Source organism: Typha latifolia, chromosome 3 (assembly GCF_019914945.1).
Source record: "Typha latifolia isolate L0001 chromosome 3, TyphaL0001v2, whole genome shotgun sequence".
Classification (NCBI taxonomy): domain Eukaryota; kingdom Viridiplantae; phylum Streptophyta; class Magnoliopsida; order Poales; family Typhaceae; genus Typha; species Typha latifolia.
In genome coordinates this window covers 13,622,160-13,645,444 of record NC_133088.1, presented here as the reverse complement: position 1 = coordinate 13,645,444, position 23,285 = coordinate 13,622,160, and the positions used below count along the sequence as shown (strand labels likewise).

The 23,285-nt window shown below is 39.8% G+C and overlaps 3 protein-coding genes across 3 annotated transcripts; 2 read left to right on the top strand and 1 right to left on the bottom strand.

Moving 5' to 3' along the window:
• Positions 1-5,291: 5,291 nt before the first annotated feature.
• Positions 5,292-8,854, bottom strand: LOC140783358 (putative pentatricopeptide repeat-containing protein At3g23330). Its single transcript, XM_073130227.1, has 2 exons — positions 6,404-8,854; positions 5,292-5,639 (listed from the first exon to the last, which is right to left on the bottom strand). The coding sequence occupies exon 1, from the start codon at positions 8,759-8,761 to the stop codon at positions 6,626-6,628; it is 2,136 nt and encodes a 711-aa protein (XP_072986328.1). The 5' UTR covers positions 8,762-8,854; the 3' UTR covers positions 5,292-5,639; positions 6,404-6,625.
• A 783-nt stretch (positions 8,855-9,637) lies between these two features.
• On the top strand, positions 9,638-12,234 carry LOC140784575 (subtilisin-like protease 4). The gene has a single exon (XM_073132061.1). It carries the CDS (start codon positions 9,746-9,748, stop codon positions 12,053-12,055), a length of 2,310 nt encoding a protein of 769 aa, XP_072988162.1. The 5' UTR covers positions 9,638-9,745; the 3' UTR covers positions 12,056-12,234.
• Positions 12,235-17,159: 4,925 nt separating this feature from the next.
• On the top strand, positions 17,160-20,483 carry LOC140783737 (disease resistance protein RPS2-like). The gene has a single exon (XM_073130749.1). The coding sequence runs from the start codon at positions 17,485-17,487 to the stop codon at positions 20,245-20,247; it is 2,763 nt and encodes a 920-aa protein (XP_072986850.1). The 5' UTR covers positions 17,160-17,484; the 3' UTR covers positions 20,248-20,483.
• Positions 20,484-23,285: the final 2,802 nt, after the last annotated feature.

Sequence of the window (23,285 nt, the reverse complement as noted above, 5' to 3'; positions counted from 1 at the left end):
TTTCGTCGCAGAGCCAGTCAGCTCCGACGTGGCTTATCTCGGTTGGAGTCCCGGCTTGCTCCTGAGCTAGCAGGGCCCACACTTCCAATGCGTATCTGCATGAGAAGAATAGGTGGTCTGTCGTCTCCGGTGTATGCCGCACGGGCGCACTTCTCGTGGAGTCCGATGCGAGCCCATACGGGGGGCTCGGGTGGGCGCCGCCCGCAGCAGAGCTTCCAAATAAACAGGTGAACCCGCGGTGCCAACGGGAGCTGCCACAGCGCTCGCCACCCATCCCAGCTGGGCTGGCTGCCGGGTTGAAGGTGGGTGTAGATGGACTTAGCTCGTGGCTCTCCTTCCCGGTGTGGCCACCAGATCCATCTGTCTGCCTCTTCGGTCCTTATCGAGAGAGCCGAGGTGATTTCGAAGGCTAGGTCCGACCCGGCGTCCGACAGTAATCTTTCGCCTGGCCAGCCCTTCAGGTCGCTCACTAGCAGCTTCTCGTCCAGCAGGCTAGGGTGCATGCAGCGCGGTTGCCGGGTCCACGGGATTGGAGTGATCCATGGGTCTACAAAGCGGCCGGGTTGATCGGCCGTTGCCCACCAGCTTGCGGCAGCCTGTTCGCATGGTTAAGGCAGTTCTGGAGAGGGCCCGCCATACCGAGGAGGCCTTGGGAGGCGTGCTCGGATCCCATGGGTTTAGTACCCCGTATTTTGCCGTTAGGATGCGAACCCATGGTTTATCTACCTGGTTCAGCACTTGGAAGAGCAGCTTCCCGGCGAGTGCCGTGCGGGCCTGCGTGAGCTTTAGAATGGCCAGGCCGCCTTCTTCCTTAGGGCGCGTGGTTGTGTCCCATCCGATGAGGTGCATACCACGTCTGTTGCCATTTTCCCATAGGAAAGCTCTGGCTTTCTTGGTGATGGCTTCCAAGACTGAGTCCGGCAACCACGTGCTGCCCATCCAGTATGCGGGGATCGCTAGCATGGTGGCCAAAAGAAGGGTTTTGTTTTTGGTTTTGTTTGTTTTGTTTTTTCATTATTGGCTTTCATTTGTTTTCTCTCTTTTTTAATGTGATTTTTATAAAATGAATAAAATTTGAAATTTTTTGGGATGCATCTTTTGGATGAGCATATCTGAGTAAGCTATATATTGTCCCTAAGGACTGTGAGCACACTTCAAAATTATTTGTAGGAATTTATTTTAGTTATTATAGCTATTGTATTTGTCTTTTGGTTTGTCCACTTACTCATGAGTATTTATTTATTTATTTTTGACAACTAGAACATTAGTTGTACTCACTAATAATTGATCTTTTAGTTTTGTACCCCCATATGATTTGGAAAAATATTAATGGTTAAGATTACTACCGTTTTAATGTGAAAGCTATCTTAAATGTGTCTAGTTTACATTTTGCATTGTTTTAAAATGGGTTGATCTTCACAAAGTTAAAATAATTGTGCATTATCATTGTGATGTGAATCGGGTCAGATCGGATCACATCAAAGAGAGATTAGGTTCAATAGATTGAGTCTAATTATCTTATTTGATTATTTAGTTTAGTTAGAGTCTTAGCAAGTTATGATTTTATTTGAATATTCTACACATATCCAAATAATATCAAACCAATTGGATAAGATGGCCAACCTCCAGATCTTCAATTTTTATATTCATGACTTCTTCGTTATGGTTGTTTGGAATTGTTTAACTTAGTTGAGGAGTTTTTATGTGAGCCTCTATATATATGTGGAAGAAACTATAATTGGAGTCTTATGATGATGATGATAATGATAGTGGAATTAGCTTTGGCCTTTTTCTCCTTCTCTACTTATCTCTAGCCATTGGCGCCTTCTCTCGCCGCCCTTCTTCGTCTGCCCAAATCTATGGTCGGCCTCTTTCAGCTTCTAACCCCCCTCTTCTACAGCAACTTCTCCATTCACACTAAGAACTAAACCTAGCATCTATCTAGCCATTGGTGGGCTATTAAGCTATGATCTAATTGACCTTAGACTACTATTTGGTCGATATCTTGAGATCTAACCGTCCAAATTCTGTGATCTTGGATTCATTGAAAAGTTCTCTCTAAGAGCAATAATATATTCAAAATTCAGAAGGATCCGTTGGTTAGATTGTTTGCAGATCTCTTCGAAAGTTACGAGCTTTATCGAGTCCAGAACCGTTGCGGATTAGATTAAGCCGGTTCGTAACACATTGTACTAAAAGTTATATCAAATTCTTTATTACAAAAAGAATTATAAAATGAAAGTAATAATGAACTAAGTTTGATTTTATTTCAAGTGGAGAGTTTTTTTTTTATTTTTTATGTTTAGTTATATAGTTAATTTAAACTAGAAGTTCGATTAAATTTAATTAACAAATCTAATAGTAGGATATTATATATATATATATATATATATATATATATATATATATATATATACTAAATTATATAGCTTGATTTATAAATAATTAACATATAATGTGTAAACTAAGATTTCGTTCAAAGATTAGGTATTATTTATAAATTTACTTTTATTCTAATACACAATCAGTTATCATACGATTAGTTATGCCTATTTGAGAAATTACATGTGATGTGATTTTCTATGTGATGCTTAAATGAATAGTATTTGATATTATTTTGTATTCCACACGTGCAATTCATGCGGTATCTAATATTTGTGACTGTCTCAAGTTTATTATAAAATAAAAAGATTCTTGACATCTATGTCACGCTCAAATTTTTTTACATAGTTTGATTAAAAAAAAAAAATATATATATATATATATATATAGATAAGTATTTATTTACAAAATATATTTAAAAATAAGTACCCTCGAGATGCATGAATTAAATTTCAAACCCCACCTATTTAAGCGTAGTTTGTTGAGCGACCGAGCGAGCGGATATAATGCTGCCACGTCTTAGACAAGTCCCCGTCCTTTCATGCATTCACCCATGTGGCGTTGCCGCCTTGACGATGGATGCCTCCTCCTCCATCGGTTCTAGATCATATTGGTGGGAGATTTTATTAGTACTCACAACGCATCGGCGATGCTGCAGAGATCCAAGAAAAGTTTAATCTTTGGCAAGTTCATTTAAAGCACCCTATATTTTACTTATTAGGTAGTTGGACCCACTGCCATATGTAAATAAATTACTAATTAATTCATTCATTTTTCTCTTCTTCTCTCCCTCAGCTCCACAGGTTCCAAAGCAAGTAATAGTGTGGGCCCACAGACATCAGTTGTGCGGGGCCCACGTAGATCTCAAACCCTACCTAACCCTTACTCTAAAAATTTCTACACTTAATTTGAGCTTATTTGGTTTGAGATTGAGGACGCTTGTTTTGTTTTTTCTGAGAGTAAACTTAATTAGATATAAAAAATAAAAAAAATATTTAATTACTGAATCAATTTAAAGATCTCTAAATTAGTTTTCTAAATTCAAAACAAACAAGGCATTAGCCACAGTAAAAAATATATAAAAGAATTAATTTTTTTTTACTTTGTTATTTAATCTTTTTTGTCTTCCCGAAGCTATTCTAATTAAAAAATATAACCGAAGAGGAGGACGATAGATAAATTTCTTATTAAATTGTTATGATAACTATTAAATTTTTTATCCGATTAATTTCACTCTTATTGTTGCTAGGGTTTTATTTCAATTATGGTTGATCAAATGGAGTGATAATGAAACAAATATTTTATAAAACAAGTCATCGAAATTAATATTGATATAAAATATCTCCTTTGGATCCTGAATTATGAATTAGAATATCTGATAATTATCCTAATATACAAGATGAAATTGGAAAAGAATATTTATAAAATAGATGAATGTTAAAAGTTATATATATACTGGAAGGATATTTAAATGATCATCGACAATAAGGTTAACAATGCACGCTTTTTAGAAAATGAAATCTAGCCGAGGACAACTATAATTTTTAGTGTTAATTAGAAAGAAGAGTATTAATTTTTATCACCATAGATGTAAAACTTTGGTTGATACTTATACAATTTCATAATTTACAATTTATATAGTTTAAGTATACTTTAATATTTTTATTGAAGTGACTTCAAACTTCATAATCTTACCCCTACCGGTAAAATTTTTTGGTTTGCCATTGTCACTAACAATCTATTAACTATCTAATGTATTTGGTATTAATTATTTAGTTCTTAAATTTTACTTTTAATACCTCAAAAATATCTTATTATTAGTTTTGGTGAGGTTGCTGGGAAATAGTAAATGAAAAGCAACAACTTTTTTAAAGTCTCACTTTAGTGTTCGGATGAAAAAAATGAAATGAAAAGTGAGTTCCTATACTTTTCTAAAATATTCTATGTCCCATTTCACTTATTTTTCTAAAGTAACAGAGTGACACTTTCTTAATTCATTTTTATATACTGCATGTCAACTTATAACAAACAATAGCACTTTCTTAAGAGCAAGAGCTTCTGCTTCCAAGGTGGATTGACAGTCAAAGGGTTAGGCTTTTGACAAAATGAGGGATTTTATAGTACCCCATACAAGTTTCTATCAATTAACCAATTTGACATTATTTGAAAGTATCTTTGCTAAAACTAGTCGTTAGCCATAGCCAAAGTCTGCCTAGTCGTATTCTCAGCCTTGCTTCTAATACCTTTAAAACATATCTTATTTCGTGCTTTTCTAAGCATTGAGACTGATAGAAATCACAGCCTTAAACTTCTCAAAATTGCCCGATCTGGTTGGCATCGAAAGCAAAGATAATGTTGATGCTATAGGCAATAACTTTCCACACCTCCAAATTGAATTGATTAGGCTTAAGTATTTATTTACATCCCAACCCACCAATCACACGGGCTATGTTAAATTCAGGTCAGACTATAATATTATAGCCCGTTACTGTCCACTAGCCCGTAAGATATTAAACTCGTATAACAAGCTGAGCATGACATGCCAAATTTAAAAAATATTATATCTTATTTTCTCTATAAAAGTATTTTAGTTAGCTATCAGGCCATGCCTTTCCTTGGAGGCCATCAAATCCACTTATCCTCCACCAGCTCAATTCCAATTTCATTTCACCGAAAGCTCATTAACTTTCATGTGCTTACATTACTGGGAGGGGTATTTTAGGATATCAGTCGTATTACCCTGTCCAACAGACATTCTAACCCCATACTTTAAGTTCTTAGTCGTAGTCCACAGAGCCCGCTAGGCTCAAAGAGAGCCCCCAGTTTCGGGCGTGGCGACCCAAGGGTCCAAAGGCCCACATTTAAGATTCATTAAACAAGCCGAGAAAGCGTTAGTCCCAGTCCCAGAAGATGAAAAGCATTACACCTAATACGAGAAGTTTTGGCCAAACGCAAGTTCTGGCCACAATGTCCTAGTTAACCAGATGAAGTCCTTTGCAACCTTTGCCTTTCCCCACAGGAAAATCCTAGCTATCTTAGTAATTTGGTTCAAAGTTAAATCCAAAATTCAAGAGGACAAGGAATAGCAGTGAGGGTAGTATTAATCAGGATTCTCATGGCATTAAAAAAAAAAAAAGGTGTCTCTCTTCCGCCTTGCAAGTTTGCTCTCAACCTTAGCCATGGCGCATCTATTAAACATCATGGTCGTTGTCAGAAGCCATGCTTTTGAAGTCCTCGTGGCATCTGCGCTTCATCCACTGCAAGTCAAAATGTGTAAACGAGCAAGTTAAATGTTTCATCTATTTCAAGCTACTGACAAATTGATAACAGGAAGAAAAGTTATTTTACCAATCAAAATAGGGAAACTGTGATACTACTTTTGTTGTATTTGCGTGCACCATGATTAAGCATAAAATGAAAATTGACAAACCAGTGAAGAACATACTCACTTTTAGAACCAAGCAATAGTATATCTAATCTATGGCAAGTACCGTAAATGGATCTGTTCACCTACTATTAATATTGAAATTTCAGAGTTAAATCATTCTCATTTTTCATTCTATATATATCAGCGTAATTAGATAAGCGATTTAAATATGTTATATTGGCATAAGATAAAGTTCTTTTTAACTTTACAATCTATAGGGGTTCCTCTTATTAAAGGGCCTATCTTGTCCCCTGAAGAATCCGACTCCTAATTAATCTTCCATAAGAAAAGCTGAATGGTCCAAAACATAAACTTCAGGATATCACTTGGTGGTAATACAGTGAGGCGCATAAGTCACAAAAAAATTTCAAGAAAAAAGCATCATTGTTCACTAATCTGAGCAAAATCTGAGGCAACAAGCTATTATTCTTCAAATGGGTTAGGACTGCTCATTCAACTCCTCATCGAAGAGTAGGGGATCAGATAAACCAAACGACGCTAAAATGAGATTAGTTTAATATAACAAAAAGGCATCTAAATATGATAAAATAAGACTTTACATATGTACGTCTTTTCTGGGGAGTACTGAAATACCTGAAGGTAAGCATGAGGAAGGTGTAAAGAAGGATGTACGTCTTTTTGCGATTCTCCAAGTACATATTTGAAGCTGAAGGAAGTTCTATGAAAGATATGCAATTAACGCCATGTGGTCCAAAACTTCTAAGCAACATCTCAGTTCACTTGGCAGAGAACCAGCAAGAAGTGTTTCATATCCTTCATGCAGGCAATTTCGGTTTGCTTGCTTTCTTTTATCTCTCACCAGTAATCCCCACATGAACAACTACCATCCTTAAAATGGTGGAAACGGTTTACATCCCTCACAACAATCTCCCTTCCAACAATTTTTGAAATAAATTTCGTCACTGTGTGGCAATCAACACAGACTCGAAGGTTCTTCATCACACGAATGGTTGCCCCTGGAGAAGTACTTATGATGCCAAATACTATTGCAAGCCTCTCACTGTGACCACACAATACATATCTCTTCTGCTCTTCTTCTATGTCTTGAAATACATCTTGCGTGTCGGGTACATATCCTTCACGCTCCATCTGCCCTGATAGAATATCTAAAGCCTCAATTATCTTATTATACCATGGATGGGAGTTGTCATGAGCTACAAATGCATGCAACTTGTTCTTTACTTCTATCCAACTACAAGCTGGTTGCTTCTTCATGCCTTTATCCTTCATGGTCATTCGTATGTTAGCTGCTGCATTCCATCTGCCAGAAGCTGAATAAATATTTGACATAAGAACATGGGATCCCATGTTATTTGGATCAAGCTCACATATTTTCCTGGTTACTTTCTCAGCTAATGTTATATTCTTTTGGACCCTACATGCCCTCAATAGGGTGGACCAAACAGTTGCAGTCGGGTTTATATGCATGTTGCAGATGAATTCATACGCTTCGTCTAGCTTCCCAGCACGGCCAAAGAGGTCGGCAACAGCCGCATAATGCTCCAGACAGGGAATGATTCCATAATCTTTACACATACTGTTAAAATACTTCTGGCCCTCATCTACCAATCCGGCATGGCTACAAGCTGTTAAAACTGCTAGGAAAGCCACATAATTTGGTTTCTCATTCTCCATCTCCATCTTCCTGAACAAAAAGAGAGCCTCTTTGGCTGGTCCATGTAACGCATACCCCATGATCATGGCTGTCCATGATACCATATCAGGCAAATGCATCCTATCAAAGACACACCGAGCGACACTAATACTTCCACATTTGGCATACATATCAACAAGAGAGCTAGCAATAAAAACATTATCATCGAACCCACCTCGGATTATGTACCCATGTAACTGCTTACCCAGATGCAACATAGTTAAATGAGCACAAGCAGGCATGATACTAGAGAAAGTTACTGGCATGGGCTTCATTTGAACTTGCAACATCTGACGAAACAATCTGAGCCCCTCATCAACCATTCCATTTTGCACAAACGCTGCAATCATAGAATTCCATGAAATGGCATCATGTTCTGGTAGAAGATCAAACACCCGCTGTGAATAATCGACATGTGTGCACTTTGCATACATGTCAATCAAGCTGCTCCCAATAAAAACATCAGAATCAAATGCATTCCGTATAGCAAAGCCATGAATCTCCATCCCCTTGGAGACATCAACAAACTCCGCAAAGATAGGAAGAACGCTCGATAAAGTAAAGGAATCAGGCTTCAAACCAGTCTTACCCATACTCCTGACCATTTCTAGAGCTTCCATATACATCCCATTTTCAGAAAACCCTGCAATCATAGTATTCCACGACACAGCATCTCGTTCGGGCATTTCATCAAACACCTTTCTCACCTTCAGCAAAGAGGAAAGTTGACCTAAACTCGCATCACTCTTCACAAATTCAACCAAATATCTAGAATTTTGCAGACCAACATCGTTATTTTCCTCATTCGACGTTTGGGTGATCGAATTGCCAACCAATTTACATGGCTCTCCCTGAAATCCAAACCTTCTCGAACCGGCATTAATAAAACCTCTTTCCGGCATCCGGATATTCGAACTGAAACCATTACCGCTACAACTTCCAATCTTGCAGTACAAGTTCATGAGAGCATTGGCGGTGTAGAGATCGGAAGACCAACCGGAGCGGATCACGAACCCATGAAGCGACTCACCGAGCTTTCGGTCTCTTAGAGCGGCACAGGACTTGAGGACGGAAGGGAGGACGGCGCGCTGGAAGGGAGGTGGAGAGGCGGCGCGCATTCGGATAAAGAGGGAGATGGCGTGGAGGAAGAGACCTTGGGAGGTGGAGGTGAGGATGAGGGATTTCCAGGAGAGAGGGGAAGGAGACGAGGAGGAGGAGGGGGAGGAGACGAAGGGGAGGTATTCCACGGTTGTGATGGTGGATGTGGCGGGAAGCATTGCCCGAATTGAAGGAAGAGTGAGCGGAAGCGTGTGGTTGCGGAGCACGATAGAGCGCCCGGCATTTGACGCCGTTGAAGAGGAAAGAGTAAGATGCTGGTTGATAGGATTTCTACACTGACTAACAAACTTGTATACTAAAAAACTTTTTAAAATAAAGTTACAAATAAATTAATTTATCAAACTTTTTTTTTTTCTCAATAGAAGTACAACATTAAAAAATTTCTATAGGTAAGGATGAAGATCAAGACTCAAAAGAAAATTTCAGAATACAACACTTATGCACGCCGTACTTGCCTTCATGACAACTCTCATGCACCAAGGAAGGGCTGCTATGAAAAAACTTTCCCAAAGGTTTTTGCCTTTAAAACCTTAAAAATATAAGTTGTTTCTAGCTTTTCATATTAATCAGATCAATAATAAATTTAAGTTTATCGTTTTGATTTTATAGTTTGGACTTTATTCTCCGATAATTAATCCTAATGAAAAAAATAGGCATCTTTTTGTGTCATTCCTCGTGTCGTGGAGATAGGATACCAGACAGGAATAACTAGATAGTTGCTTGAGATTCCTCCATGTTATCAATGCTTCAATAATCAATAGTGATGAGTAATTTTGTAATCCTATTGTCTCATTATTTAGTATCACAATGATTCTCTTAAATCATTTATCATATCAGTAATACAAGAATAATCACTTCTAGTTTCTCTTCATAGTTTCCTTTTCAACATTGCCAGAGTACTTCTCAGTTCCTCACAACTTCCTATCCACATTGGATTCTTGGAGTTCTAAGTGTGGTCATGCTATGCGTCAGACTAGTCCTTCCAATCTGTTCTCCTTACTTTTGCCTCTTTGCAACGATTCCAAATCATATGTTTCAATATCTTATCTCTTCGCATCTCTCCATGGTTTTCCAAAGTTAGCGAAGACTTCACTACTTTCTACATCAAACTACCTTTCTCTGCTCTCCATAGCTACAACTTGATGGAGAAAACGAAGCATGTAATCTTAATGCTCGTGTTACTTTCTTTTCCTCATCCCTCTCTTCTTCTGATAGATAACATCTTCCCAATTTCCCCCATCACAGTCGGCGGCAGCGAACGAGACAATGCTAACAAAATCCAAACCTTCATTGTTCACGTACAAAAGCCAAAGAGCATCAAATTCTTACGAGAAGTAGACCGCAAGAATTGGCATATGTCCTTCTTGCCCAACACAAGTCTAGACACCGGCGAGCCGCGGTTGGTCTACTCCTACCACAGAGTAATCAGTGGATTCGCCGCGAGGCTGACTTCCGACGAAGTCAGACTCATGGCATCCACAAAAGGCTTCCTGCATTCGCACCCGAGTCAGCGAAATCCGCTCCTAACTACTTACACCCCTGAGTTCTTGGGCCTGGACAGCCGCAACGGTATATGGTACGACAGTTCTCTCGGAAAAGGCGTCATCGTCGGCGTGTTAGACACCGGAATTCATCCTACCCACCCTTCCTTCGCCGCCGACGGCATGCCGCCGCCGCCGAACGACTGGAGAGGGGATTGCGACTTCCGCGAGTCGCGGTGCAACAACAAGCTCATCGGCGCGGCGGCTTTTCTACGAGGCAGACCGACGCCAGTCGATGTCGACCAAGACGGACACGGCACGCACATCGCTGGCATCGTCGCGGGGACTTTCGTCGATCGAGCGGCGGTCCTCGGCAACGCCAACGGCACAGCTGCAGGGATGGCTCCAAAAGCTCAGGTAGCCGTGTACCAAGTTTGTCACAAAGATGGTTGTGAGGATAGTGACATATTAGCTGGGATAGACCAAGCAATCCACGATAGAGTCGATGTCCTCTCAATCTCGATTGGGTCTAACAAGATTAAACCTTTCCATGAAGACGCATTGGCCATTGGAACGTTTGCAGCTGTGAGGAATGGAATCCTAGCAAGCGTTGCAGCAGGCAACGATGGACCTGAACAGGGCAAGGTTATCAATGCTGCACCGTGGACTCTAACAGTTGGGGCGACCTCGACCGACCGTCGCATAGTAGCAACGGTCAGACTTGGCAATGGAACAGAAATAGATGGGGAATCTGCGAACCAAACGAGTAGCAATCTCAACTCCACTTTGGTATTAATTGCTTTCCCTGGATTTGGAGACCAAGGTGGAAGCAGAGGCTGTAGAAATGACTCATTCAATGGTGTTGATCTCCGAGGGAAGATTGTGTTGTGTGAGACTGGATTCAATGTAACAAATGTTGAGAAGGGTGAGCATGTTCTGCAGGCTGGAGGGAAAGCTATGATAGTTTTGAACCAAAAGGAGCAAGGATTCACAACACTTGCTGAAGAACATGTTCTCCCAGCAGCTCATGTGAGCTTCTCTGACAGACTAGTTATTGAAGCTTACATAAGTTCAGCGACAAACTCTACGCCTACGGCAACCATTGTGTTCAAAGGTACACAATTCGGAACCCGGCCATCACCTGCCGCGGCGTCGTTCTCTTCGCGAGGCCCGAGCCGTATGAACGGTGGCATCCCAAAGCCGGACGTCGTTGGCCCGGGCGTCAACATTTTATCGGCGCGGCCGCCAAGCGGCGGGGATGACGGGGCTAATCTGTATAGATCTTCAAGTTCAACGTTCAAATTCCTCAGTGGCACATCCATGGCCACAGCTCATCTCTCTGGAATTGTAGCTCTGATCAAGAGCAGTCATCCACAATGGTCACCTGCAGCTATAAAATCTGCGATCATGACGACGGCGGATAATCTAGACCGCGACGGGAACCCGATCGCCGATGAGTTCGACGGCGGCAATGCCAGCCCGTTTGCATTGGGTTCAGGGCATGTCAATGCATCAAGAGCAACTAATCCAGGACTCATCTATGACATACATTTGCACCGTTACGTGCATTACCTATGTGGCTTAGGCTACACAGATCAGCAAGTTCTGGCCATCACCCAGCACCAGATCAAGTGCTTTAATTTTCGCGACACCAACGCCGAGCAACTCAACTACCCGGCCATAGCGGTGTCCCTTGGATTCCCTTCGAGGAAGATAATTGAAAGAAGGGTGAAGAATGTGGGCGAGGAGAATGCAGTCTACTTTGCAGAGATTGAGGAGCCAGAGGGGGTGAAGGTGGAGTTGTCTCATTACAAGCTCGAATTCAATAGGCATTATGAGAAGAAGAGGTTCCATGTTGTACTGACCACCAATGGCACAAGTTTTAATATTGGTAAGGTATCATCTGGGCAACTCTCTTGGGTTTCCAGCAAGCATATTGTGAGGAGTCCTATCTCTGTAATATTTACATAGGATTCCATTCTTGGGCACCATTCTTCCCATGAACTTCTTATGTTAGGTGTCAGTTAAATTTGCAACCTTTCTACTGTAATTTAGAAATCTGAGGTGATTATGCATGATTAAGTTTTCTGTGCAATGAGCCAATGATGTCTATTTTGAAATAAAAAATCAGTAGTATTTATATCTTACAATCTCTGTTTGTTACAGAGAAGATATGAAATTAAAGATGGCATATAGGTTGTTCAATGATAAAACAGCCATGGTAATACAATAAAACAATATGCTGAAATAATAGTTGTTCTACTAATTTTATTAATCAAGCAAAGGTTGAATAGTTAGTTTATACATTATCCACAAGCTGAATTTGCATATTTCACTACTAATTTTGAAGTCATAAGAATCAATTACATAGATTAACCCTACGAAAAGCTCTATTGCAATCGGAGAACAAAAGGTGCAATAATTCTTGTAATATTACCTCTTATTATGTACGCCCATATTTTAACTTACCTGGTTTGCTAATCAATTAGCAGCATGATTAATTTCAGGACACATAGGTGAATAAAAGAAAAGTCAGGATTTTAAACAAAATTTGATAAAATCAAAGCCAAAGATCCATCATTGCACTCAAAAGAGTAAATGAATAAAAAATATTACATGATCAAAAGAAAAGGCAACAATAGCGAAACATTAAAACATATTACTTTGTTGAGTAATGCAATGAAAGGCAGAGTAAAGTTATGTGGATCAAGTCATCGGCCAACTTCCTATCAAAAAGTAGAAAAGTCACGAGCGAACCATTTGCGCTCGCGTGTATTTCTTGTAATCCACACAGAGAGGATGATAATTAGTCTAATAATCCACTAACCAATGTGAAGGATTTCTATTTCTTGTGGGATTTGAGTTTGGAATTCAAGAAGGAAAAAAAAAGAAGTGTCACGAATTGATCGAACGATCTTCACAGGATGATCCTTCTCTCCCCTTTACGAAGCTAGTTTAGAATATCTAACTTTGACTCCATCAGAACAGCTAACGAGAATACCTCATCAGAAGTAGTGGGCCTCAAAACCTTGATTTAGTCTGGATGTCAGGCCTGAGCCTACTAATGAAGGTACTCTTTAGGGCTGAGTTAGATCAGTTAGTGACCTGGTTGCAGATCTGTTTGACCTCTTCTTGGTAAGCTTAAACTGTTGTTGACTAAGTTAACTTAGTCAATATGACCTGAATGTCGTCGTACTAGGTTGAACTAAACCGAGCACAAATCGCATCCGCAAAGTCTTACCAAGACTTGAATGATTGAGTTTGTTCAATTGACTAGCACCACCTAATCACCATACTCTTGAAGTGGAATAATACTAGCTAGACCTTTTGGTGGTTGGGCGAGCGTGTCATAGTACGTGAAAAACTACTTCGCTAGATAGGTCTAGTCTAGTAAGTCTTCTCTAGAGAATTTTGGGAAATCTAATTTTATGGTATGAGCTTGGATCCCAAAATGTGGTCTGTCATCACGAGCTAAGTAACCTCGTTGTCAAGGCTGGCCAAGTGGTTCAAGAGCCGAAGGGTTCGACTCATGTCACGCCTGAGCTACATGTAGTTTCAGCTCATTCCAATGGCATGGGCCCACCAGGTCATTCAACCAATCATTCTCAAGCTCATACTCGGGCTTGGGGTCACACACATAGCTCCCAAACTGGTCCGCATGAGATAGTCGAACTGATTTACAAAAATCTAGCCTGCCTAAAAAATCGTGCACTATATCATCTCCATGCAACTGCCCTCGCCCTAACCCTATGGCTAAAGTTTGATTTTAGCCTAGGGGTGCCACCACAAGCCGCTGCAGCCTCAGTGGCGACTGGGCAAGGTAGGTGGTTGTCGGTAGTCTCCATCCAGCGGTTGGTTCACGAGGCAGTGGAAGGCCGAACTTGAGTTCGAGCTCGAGCTAATGCAGCAACTGCCATGGTGCGTTGCCAACAGGTCCACAGGTCTTGGACAGCTACGGAAGGGATCCCCAGTCAACTGTTGGTGAACCACGGCGACGAGAAGCATCAGCGAGGCCATCCTAACGAAGGGATAGGCCCCCGTGGTGGTAGTCGTCAGGTTTAGCCACCCGACGGTTGCTAGTGGCTGCAATTGACACCCTTGGCTAGTAGTTGACCCGAGGAAGCCAGCCACAATCGCCGGTGGTCATGGAAGCGTCAAACCCGTGGGTTTGCTACAACGTAAACCATCGTCATTGGCAGTCTTCTAATCGTTGCTGGCGCAAATGACGATCGTGTCTTGAGTGTGGTTGGTCTATAGAAGTGAGTTGACATGGCAGTTGGGGTTGCTAGGGGCTGGATCACCACCGGTGGGGGACCCTAGCTCCCACCGTGCGTAGGCAAGACAACCTCGTGACCACTACTGGCAATTGCTCTGGCGCTGCAACTGATGCAGGGATGGTCTATAGTGCAAGGGGAGCCTTTATCAAGGCTAGAGGAGGGGTCAAGGCCGCAATTTATGCCAGCCTGTCTCCTCCCTCATGCTTGGTTTTCATCGTAGCCGGGCGGCTAGTAAGGCTTTTGTCAAGGAGTGAATTGAGTTCTTAAGGACGGTTTGGATCTTCTTCGAGTTTTTATTCAATTCGGCTGAAAATTCTTTAAATATTATCGTTGCCCATGCTGGTGGCTCATTGCCGACGGTTACTAGTGGTGGCGATGGCGATGGCGCCAGGGGAACACCCACAAGAACATAGATGAATTTCTAGTCCTCTATAGTTGCTCCTCCATCATTCGTTTTGGTTCGCGTGTTAACCATCTTCTGAGGAATGTCAGCTTTGATGCCAATGTTATGAACCAGATATGGAATAATCTATTTACAGGATGATTTTGAGATTTTGATGGGTGCTAACCTCAGAAGTCTCAGATCTAATAGCTTTGGAATAAAATCAATTAAAGATTAGGATGGAAAATTATGGTTACATTAGTGGAGCAATATTAGAACGGGCTAAAAATAAATAAATAAACTCTACGTTGTGGAGGTCGTCAGAGTGTAGCAAACGATCGTGGGATGGTAGTGGTCGGCCGTATGAGTGGGTGGCTCGTGGAGTTAGATGATGGCTAAGTTTGAAAATTGAGATAGAGTTTATAACTTAGATCTACTCTTACGAAAAATAAACGGCTATTATTGAAAGTATGCAAGGTAAATAAACTTAACTTAGCTTAACTCAATATTCATTCCACACACTCCATATATTTATAAAAGCTAACCCTAGGTCGACTTTTATTAGGTTTTGCCTTATTAATTTTCTAATTCAACTAGGGCTTTTACCTTAAAAGGGCTTCCCTAACTAAGACTCTTACTTAACTAAATTAAAAATATATATTAAATATATACATAAATAAAAGATAATTAGGAATTTAATGCTATTAGATTAAGCTCGAGAAGGTTTGGGCTAGCTATCAAAGAGAGAGTCCTTTACATAGTCTATTTTAGAAAAATGAGGAAAGAAAGTTTTATAGGAAATAATTCTTCCCTATGCAAAATCAAATGACGGACACTAATTTTTATACAAAGCTAATATGAAAATAATTAACATGATAAAATAATTACAATCCAAACAAATAACTACACAGAGAGTTTTATGTAGAAAATCTAAATTTGGGAAGACTATGAAGTATTATCTTTGCAAACTTTTCCGCTATGTGTAAGTAAATATAAATTTTCCTTAGACTATACTAATATAAACACGTATGCTTTTCAAGAGAAAATAATTATTTTAAACTAAATTGCACTATTTATTGGAACATTTAAAAAAAGAGATAAGTAAAAAATTCTCATCAAGATGTGTAGAGACCTCTAGAAAGAGTAAAGGCGTACTTGGTGCATAAATATCTGTCAAAATTATCTTACAAGATAGCAATATCTTCTTCAATCTTCAATGGAATCTTCTTCTCCTTCTTTTCTTTCATCACTTGAGAAACTATTTATTCTCTATTTCCCTTCTCACATTTAGGTTGTCATAAACGAAAAAATTTAAAATACGAGTATATTTATAAATTTGTTTTCAATCTCATTAGACTTAGAACTAACTCGTGAGGATAATAAACATAACAGAGTATTCTGAATCAAATTCAAATTTATTGGGAAAGATGTAAATTAGTCAATGCAAGCTATGTTTGAAGAATAATATACTGATCTCATCATCAGCTTATTTCGAATATTCTCATAACCTTTAACCTACTTCTTGTCTTCTACAAGTATAGTAAGTATTGTGCTCCCTTTTGTAAGAAGGAGAATTTATTGAACATAGCTCTTTCTTACATAGAGAATTTATTTATCTTCTTCTCTGCTTCTTCCTACGTCAGCCCTCATGTAACTCATCTAATTCCCGTTGGTTGTCCTTGTTATTAAGACAACTAGATAACAGCTAATTAAGACAACTAGATAACAGCTAATTAATCCATCTGTTAAGGCCTGAGAATTTGATGCTGTGGAAAATTAGATCGTGCGTATAGTTTACTCGTATTTGTATTTTTTGCTTAGCGATAGAAGTCCTTGATCACGACGTTTCTCTAAATTAATTAAAAGAAAATTTGACACTTCTCTAAAACATTGTTTTTAACGCACGTTTAGGCATCCTATCATCCATGTTGGCTAAAAAATGATTACAAAGGAAATGAGGGAGATGTTTAAATCGAGGGGCCTACTCTAAATAATTGCAGGAATTGATCTTTCACAGTTACGAAACTTAATAAACGAACTGTTCTTCTGATTAAAAAAAATAGACTATATTTAAATGTAGACTTTCGAAGCCGTTACATATTTTATATAGACATTTCTATTTATTTTTCATAACACATCTCTTGGACCATGTTAAATCTTCAAATTATGTCTGGTTGGTTAGATGTTTTTCGTAAAAAATATCACATAATTAATTTAAAACTTTTTAGAGATAACTTTTCTTTATTTTATAAAAAAAACAAAAAAAAGGAATAAGATAACTATTTATACTTTTTTATGGGGTTAGTGACTTAGTATCAGAGAGAAAAAAAGTAGATCCGTATGAAAATGAGCTTTCGTTTAAGAATTTTGGTGCAATTAACCCTAAAAAAAGAAGCAAAGATGGACATTGGCTCAGATAAACAAGTTAATGATCGAATCCAGGTGGTTTCTGCTTAAATAATTATTTAGCACAAAACCTTCTTAAGGCAGTCTTGTAGAAATCCATAACCAGAAGCAAAGCAGCGAAAGTTTTCTAGATCATCCAATAGCGACAGTGGAACAACTCATTCCAAGCAAAGGTAGTCCGCATGAGGGTTAGATAATTAGCCACCCAGTTCCTTCCCTACAGTTTCCGAAGTTGACTAAGGCAACCAAGTTAAGGCTTACAAGTATTGCTCTTCGTTTTCTCAAATCTATCAATTTCCTCCCTCTCTTAACTCATCAATTAATCTTGCAAGGCAATGGCGGAGCTCTGCGTTAACTCCGAAGCAATAACGACGACCTGTTCATGCATCAACGCGACCGGATTGCCGGCCGCCGTAAGCGAAGCGGCTTCCTCTTTTCTATGCCTCGAAACAAATTGGAGCAACCTCAAGAAGGCCATCGAGGATTTGAAAGCCATAGAGACCAGGGTGAAGGAGAAGGTCGCATTGGAAACAAACCAGCTCAATTCGTGCGATCCTCAAGTTGAATTATGGCAGACCAGGGTAGCAGACCTCATAGATGAAGAAGAGACGATTGAAAAAGAGTACAACAAGTTGTATAGATTTCCTTGCCTCTGCAGTTGCACTCCCAATCTTCGCCGCCGGCATCATCTCGGCAAGCGGATTGCCTGTACGGCGAAGCCCGTTGATAAGCTGATCGAGGAGGAGAAGCAATTCCAAGTATACGGGCAAAGGCGGCCGCCCGACATCGTCGAGGGGAGACCAAAGACACGGACCTTCGTATTAGAGCCGGTGCTGAAGCGACTCGTCGAGTATTTCGACGACGAGGAGAGGAGCATCATCGGGATCTGGGGACAAGGCGGCATTGGGAAGACGACGCTGCTCAACGAGTTAAACAATGAGCTCGAGAACCGGAGCAGCGAGTTCAACGTCGTGATCGCGATCGACGTGTTGAATTCCGAGAAGCTGAACGTGGCGGGCATCCAGTGGACAATAACGGAGCGGCTGGGTCTGCCGTGGAACGAGGAGGAGAGGGAGGAGACACGAGCCAGTTTCTTGCTCAAGGTCCTGAAGAGGAAGAAGTTTGTGATCCTGCTCGATCAGGTCTGGGAGGGATTCCGATTGGAGGAAGTCGGAATCCCTGCCCCCGATGAGAAGAATAAGTGCAAGCTAATCCTCGCGTCGCGGTTCCAGAAGGTGTGCACGGACATGGGTGCCCGAAGCCTGATCGAAGTTCCGCTGTTGGATGAGAAGGCTGCGTGGAATCTGTTCCGGAGCAATTTGACCTCCGAAGCTGCCGCCGCAATCGACGACTCGCCGGAAGATGAAGATGCTATCTCTGGATACGCGACGGCCATCGCCAAGAACTGCGGCGGGCTGCCGCTTGCACTCAACGTCATCGGTAGCGCCGTTGCGGGGTTGAAGAATCCCATGGAATGGAGCTACGCTGTGAAAGCAACCAAGGATGGTCTAGTAAAATTCGTCGGCGACGATAAGATGTTCGGGGGACTCGAGTACAGCTACGAAAGACTTGACCCGAAGCTGCAGCAATGCTTCCTTTATTGCACTCTTTTCCCAGCAGACGGCTGGATCAAGAAGGACCAGCTTGTGGAGTACTGGATGGCCGAAGGCCTCATCGATGATGCTAATGAGGGGTACTTTAACATGCGTTGGCTCGTCTCTGCGAGCTTGTTGCAGTCTAATTACTCCGACTCGAAAGTCAAGATGCATCAGACAATAAGGGAATTTGGCCTGCTACTGGCGCGGAAGCAGGCAAACTATTTCGTGAAGGCCGGCATGGGCTTGGAGAAAGCACCCCTGGATTCGTGGAAAGAAGCTACTAGGATATCCCTCATGTCCAATAACATCAAGGACATCTCCATCTCGCCCAAGTGCAAGAATCTCCTTACCTTGCTAGTCCAGAATAACCCCAAATTAGCCAGACTTAGTCCCCAGTTCTTCGTTTCCATGCCTTCACTCAGGGTACTAGATCTTTCCTACACTGCCATTACAGAGCTCCCGGTATGCAACGCCCTGATCAAATTGCGGCTTCTCAATCTGAGACACACCCTCATAGCTAAACTGCCGGAGAACTTCTCGATTTTGAAGCAATTGAGGCACCTGGATTTGAGCATAACCTCCGCTCTCGAGAATACCTCTGATAATTGCTCGAAGCTGCTCAAACTAAGAATGTTGAATCTTTTCCGGAGTAAATATGGCATCCGTGATGTGAATGACCTGAATATAGACACATTGAAAAAGCTTGAATTCCTCGGTATCACCATACACGCACAAGATGTTCTCAGTAAGTTGAATAAGAAGCACCCATTGGCGAGATCGACACATCGATTGAGTCTGAAGTTTTGCAACGGGATGGAAAAGATTCAGATTTCAGAGTTGAAGAAAATGGTGCATCTCGAAGAGCTCTACATCGAATCCTGCGGCGACCTGAAGGAGTTAACCGCCGACGCAGATGAGCGACGAGCTTCTTGTTTGCAGGTGCTCACACTTGCTGTTCTTTCTAACCTGCATACCGTCTCTGTAGGTAAAGTGCCTCATTACTTCCGAAAGGTTACCAATTTAACCATCTATACGTGCCACAAACTAGATAACCTCACCTGGGTTTTACAACTTGAATCTCTTGAAAAACTTGTTGTATCACATTGTGATGGCATGACACGAATAGTGGAAGAGACGCAGAATGAGAAGAGCAGATTGGAATCAAAAGGCCTAAAACACGAAAAAGAGATAGAAGAGATAGAAGAAGAAGTAGAACAGGGGACAAATAGAGTGATGCGTTGTACAGGCTTCCGAAGATTGAGATCCATAATTCTGAATGATCTAAAGTTACTGGAAAGCATATGTGGTGCCAGAGAATTATCTTGCCTTGAAAACATCAGGGTAGAAGCATGTCCAAAATTGAAAAGGCTTCCAGCGATCGGGAACAATAAGATGTTGAAACTCAAACGGATATGTGGTTCTAATGAATGGTGGGAGCAACTAATTTGGGAAGACGAGGGTATGAAAGTGAATTTGAATGAAAGCTTCATCGCCATTTGAGGTGGTAAGTCACCACTATTCCTGCGCCATACTACTATACACCTGTAATCTTTGTACAGATAATGTAATTTGGTTGTTTCTCCGACTTGATGTAATAAGAGACAGCACCCTTCTCCGGGAGGGAAATTACTCATGAATTGCTGCATTCTGTTTGGTTTGGAGATTTCTCTTGAATTTTGTACTTATTTGAATAAATTGTATCTTTGTAAGTTTCTTTAAGCGATCAATTAAAGACATTCATGTGTCCCATGTATAAAATAGAGATATTGTTAAAGATGTATTTAGCTACATATAATGTAGAGAAATTATCTAAAGTTGATAATTATCACTGGTTCCTTGTATTTTTATTTATATATGGGAAAGGGTAGTAAGGGAAGAACATCATTGATACCACCTCAATGATAAAAAATTTGATACATACAAAAAATAAGAGAGATAGAATAATAGCTCTTGAATACACTTCTATATATCTACCACAAATACATGTTTTCTTCATATAAATCTCACCCACATAATTCTCATGTGATGCGTTGGTCTACATTTCTACATAATATTTATAAAAAAAATTAAAATTACGAACTAGGCAAACAATATGTGAGAAGTAAATATTACAAATCATAACAATTCATTTGCACATCCATAGAAATAAGACTAACGATGAGAAAGGCCCACAAGGGCTACAATGCATCAACTCAAGATAGAACTAAAGTAGTAATCCAAAAAACATATAAGGACTCTCCACAACTATTATGACCTCAACTCTAAACTTAAATAATATATTACTAATGACAGTGAGTACAAGACCTAACAAATATAATCCACGATAATTCATAAAACTATAATGCATAACAAATATAATGATGTGTGCTTACGAATACTACAATAAAGTTCATTTGATACTATTGGCAATATCCAATAATTCATGTATTATTATATATTACAACCAAATGGAGATTTGTTAATAGAGAAGCCGATGATGACTAGAAAGTATCTCTATGGTTGACCATCATCAGAAAATTCGACTTACCAAAAAAAAAACTCTAATAAAAATTACCAACACCTTCTTCTTGAGGAGGGAAATTACCAAATTTGTCAACTAGAGCGATCAACGATGAATGGGTTGTAATTTTGTCGGACCATGCTTGCCATTTCTTGTCATGTATATTGTTTTGAGCTGAGTATATTATTATTACTGATGAATAATTAGTGATAGTATCAATTGCTGAGCGTTAGGCTCATTTTGTGTTGACATTGGATTCAGATGACTTACACATTAGCGGGATGTCTCGCAACAGCTAACTAGTAAGGCGATAGGCCTTTTATTTTTGTGTTTTATTCTGAACTTATATTTAGGGATCTATGTTGCTAAGCATTAGATTCATTTCGTGTTGACATTGGATTCAGATGACTTACATATTGGCGGGATGCCTCGCAACAACTAGCTAGTAAGAAGATAGGTCTTTTATTTTCGTATTTTATTCTGAACTTATATTCAGGGATCTATGTCTCGGTATTGTAGCTACTCTAAGCATGTACTTTTGTCAGGGATGTTTACCCCATTTATCTTGTATTATGAATGGATTTGCTATAGCCTGTATGCCCTTCTCTGTTTTTTGCTTAATTTATTTAGATTCTTTGTTTTGATGGCGTGTTGTTGAGCCCATAAATCCCCGTGTGACCCTCACATGAGGGGTAAGCCGTGAGCGCCACATGGCGGTATTGGGTTGTTACAGAAAACCTCCAATCTCTAAAACCAAAGGGCTCAACCCAATAACATAGTGGCCTGAGAAGTGGCTGTTAGCAAAGTATCCCTGCAACTTAAATCACTAAACTCATTTCCCCTTTAAAGCTTGCCTCATTATGCAAGCTCCTGTAAACAAATCTAAGGCGGAAAAGAGAAGATGAAAAGTAGAGGGGAAGGGAATGACTAGGCGAACTAAATTGCTAGGAGAAGGGAGAGGAGGAAGGCATTGAAAATAGTTCTTATTATAGGAGAAGGAAAGCAAAAACCCTAAAATAGCTAGTGCTAGCACTAAATTGGATTAGTTCCTTGTGGAAGTGAAACTTTTTCCTCTTTTTTTGCTACCCTACGTAGGGGTTGTAAATTGTCAACAGATTGATAATTCTAGACAAATCAAAATGTTTAAACATGTTTGAGTTTAATATAATCTAGTTTGGGTTAGTTGACTGCTTAATCCAATTATTAAATATGGTGTGTTCCAGTTTATTACATCAACCCATTAAATTTATTTACGACATAACCCACTAACTTGTTTATGAGTGAATAATCTAATTATGACTCGAATAATCTTTTATAACATAAAGAGAATCAGTTTATAATACAAATAAATCCAATTTATAACTAAAATTACATATATAAATTAGATAACATGTGCTACTTGATAATTTTCTTTTGACATATGTAACTCATTTAATATACAAGTAATGTTTGAATTTATAAATTACACAATCATGTTCGTATTTATAAATTTTAACTCATTCGGTAAACAAGGTTGTGTACATATTGACATTATTCTAACTTATTCGAATCCGGCTAAATATTCTCTCCGCTAATTCTCATCAAAATCTGCTTATGACTTATCAATGTTGGGATGGTTAAAGGCTGATTTTGCGTCAGCTTAATGGAAGGTCTCGGCTACATCAAAGGTCAAATTCATTCTTCGGCTTGCTACCGTAAATAAGCTTCACATAAGGAACTCTTTGATTTGAAGACTAATTTGTTCCTGTGGCTAAATTGTTGTTGCGTCAGCCCCGTCACCTAATTAAAGAATTTATTCAATTTGTTCAGAGACCTTATAGCTCTATCAATATATGTGAAACCTAATTATAATCATAAGGATAAAATAACTAGATATGAGCTAGTTAATCCATCTGTTAGGACCTGAGACATTGATGTTCTGCAAAAAGAATATAGAAATTGTTTAGTTATTAAATTGGATGCTTCTCTAAATTAATTAAGGAACGGTGACACTTCTTTAAAGTTTACGTTGTGATACATAATAAACGTTTCATAGTTA

Coding starts and splice junctions, on each gene's coding strand:
- LOC140783358 (XM_073130227.1), bottom strand. CDS start 8,761: ATGCTTCCCGCCACATCCACCATCACAACCGTGGAATACCTCCCCTTC.
- LOC140784575 (XM_073132061.1), top strand. CDS start 9,746: ATGGAGAAAACGAAGCATGTAATCTTAATGCTCGTGTTACTTTCTTTT.
- LOC140783737 (XM_073130749.1), top strand. CDS start 17,485: ATGGCGGAGCTCTGCGTTAACTCCGAAGCAATAACGACGACCTGTTCA.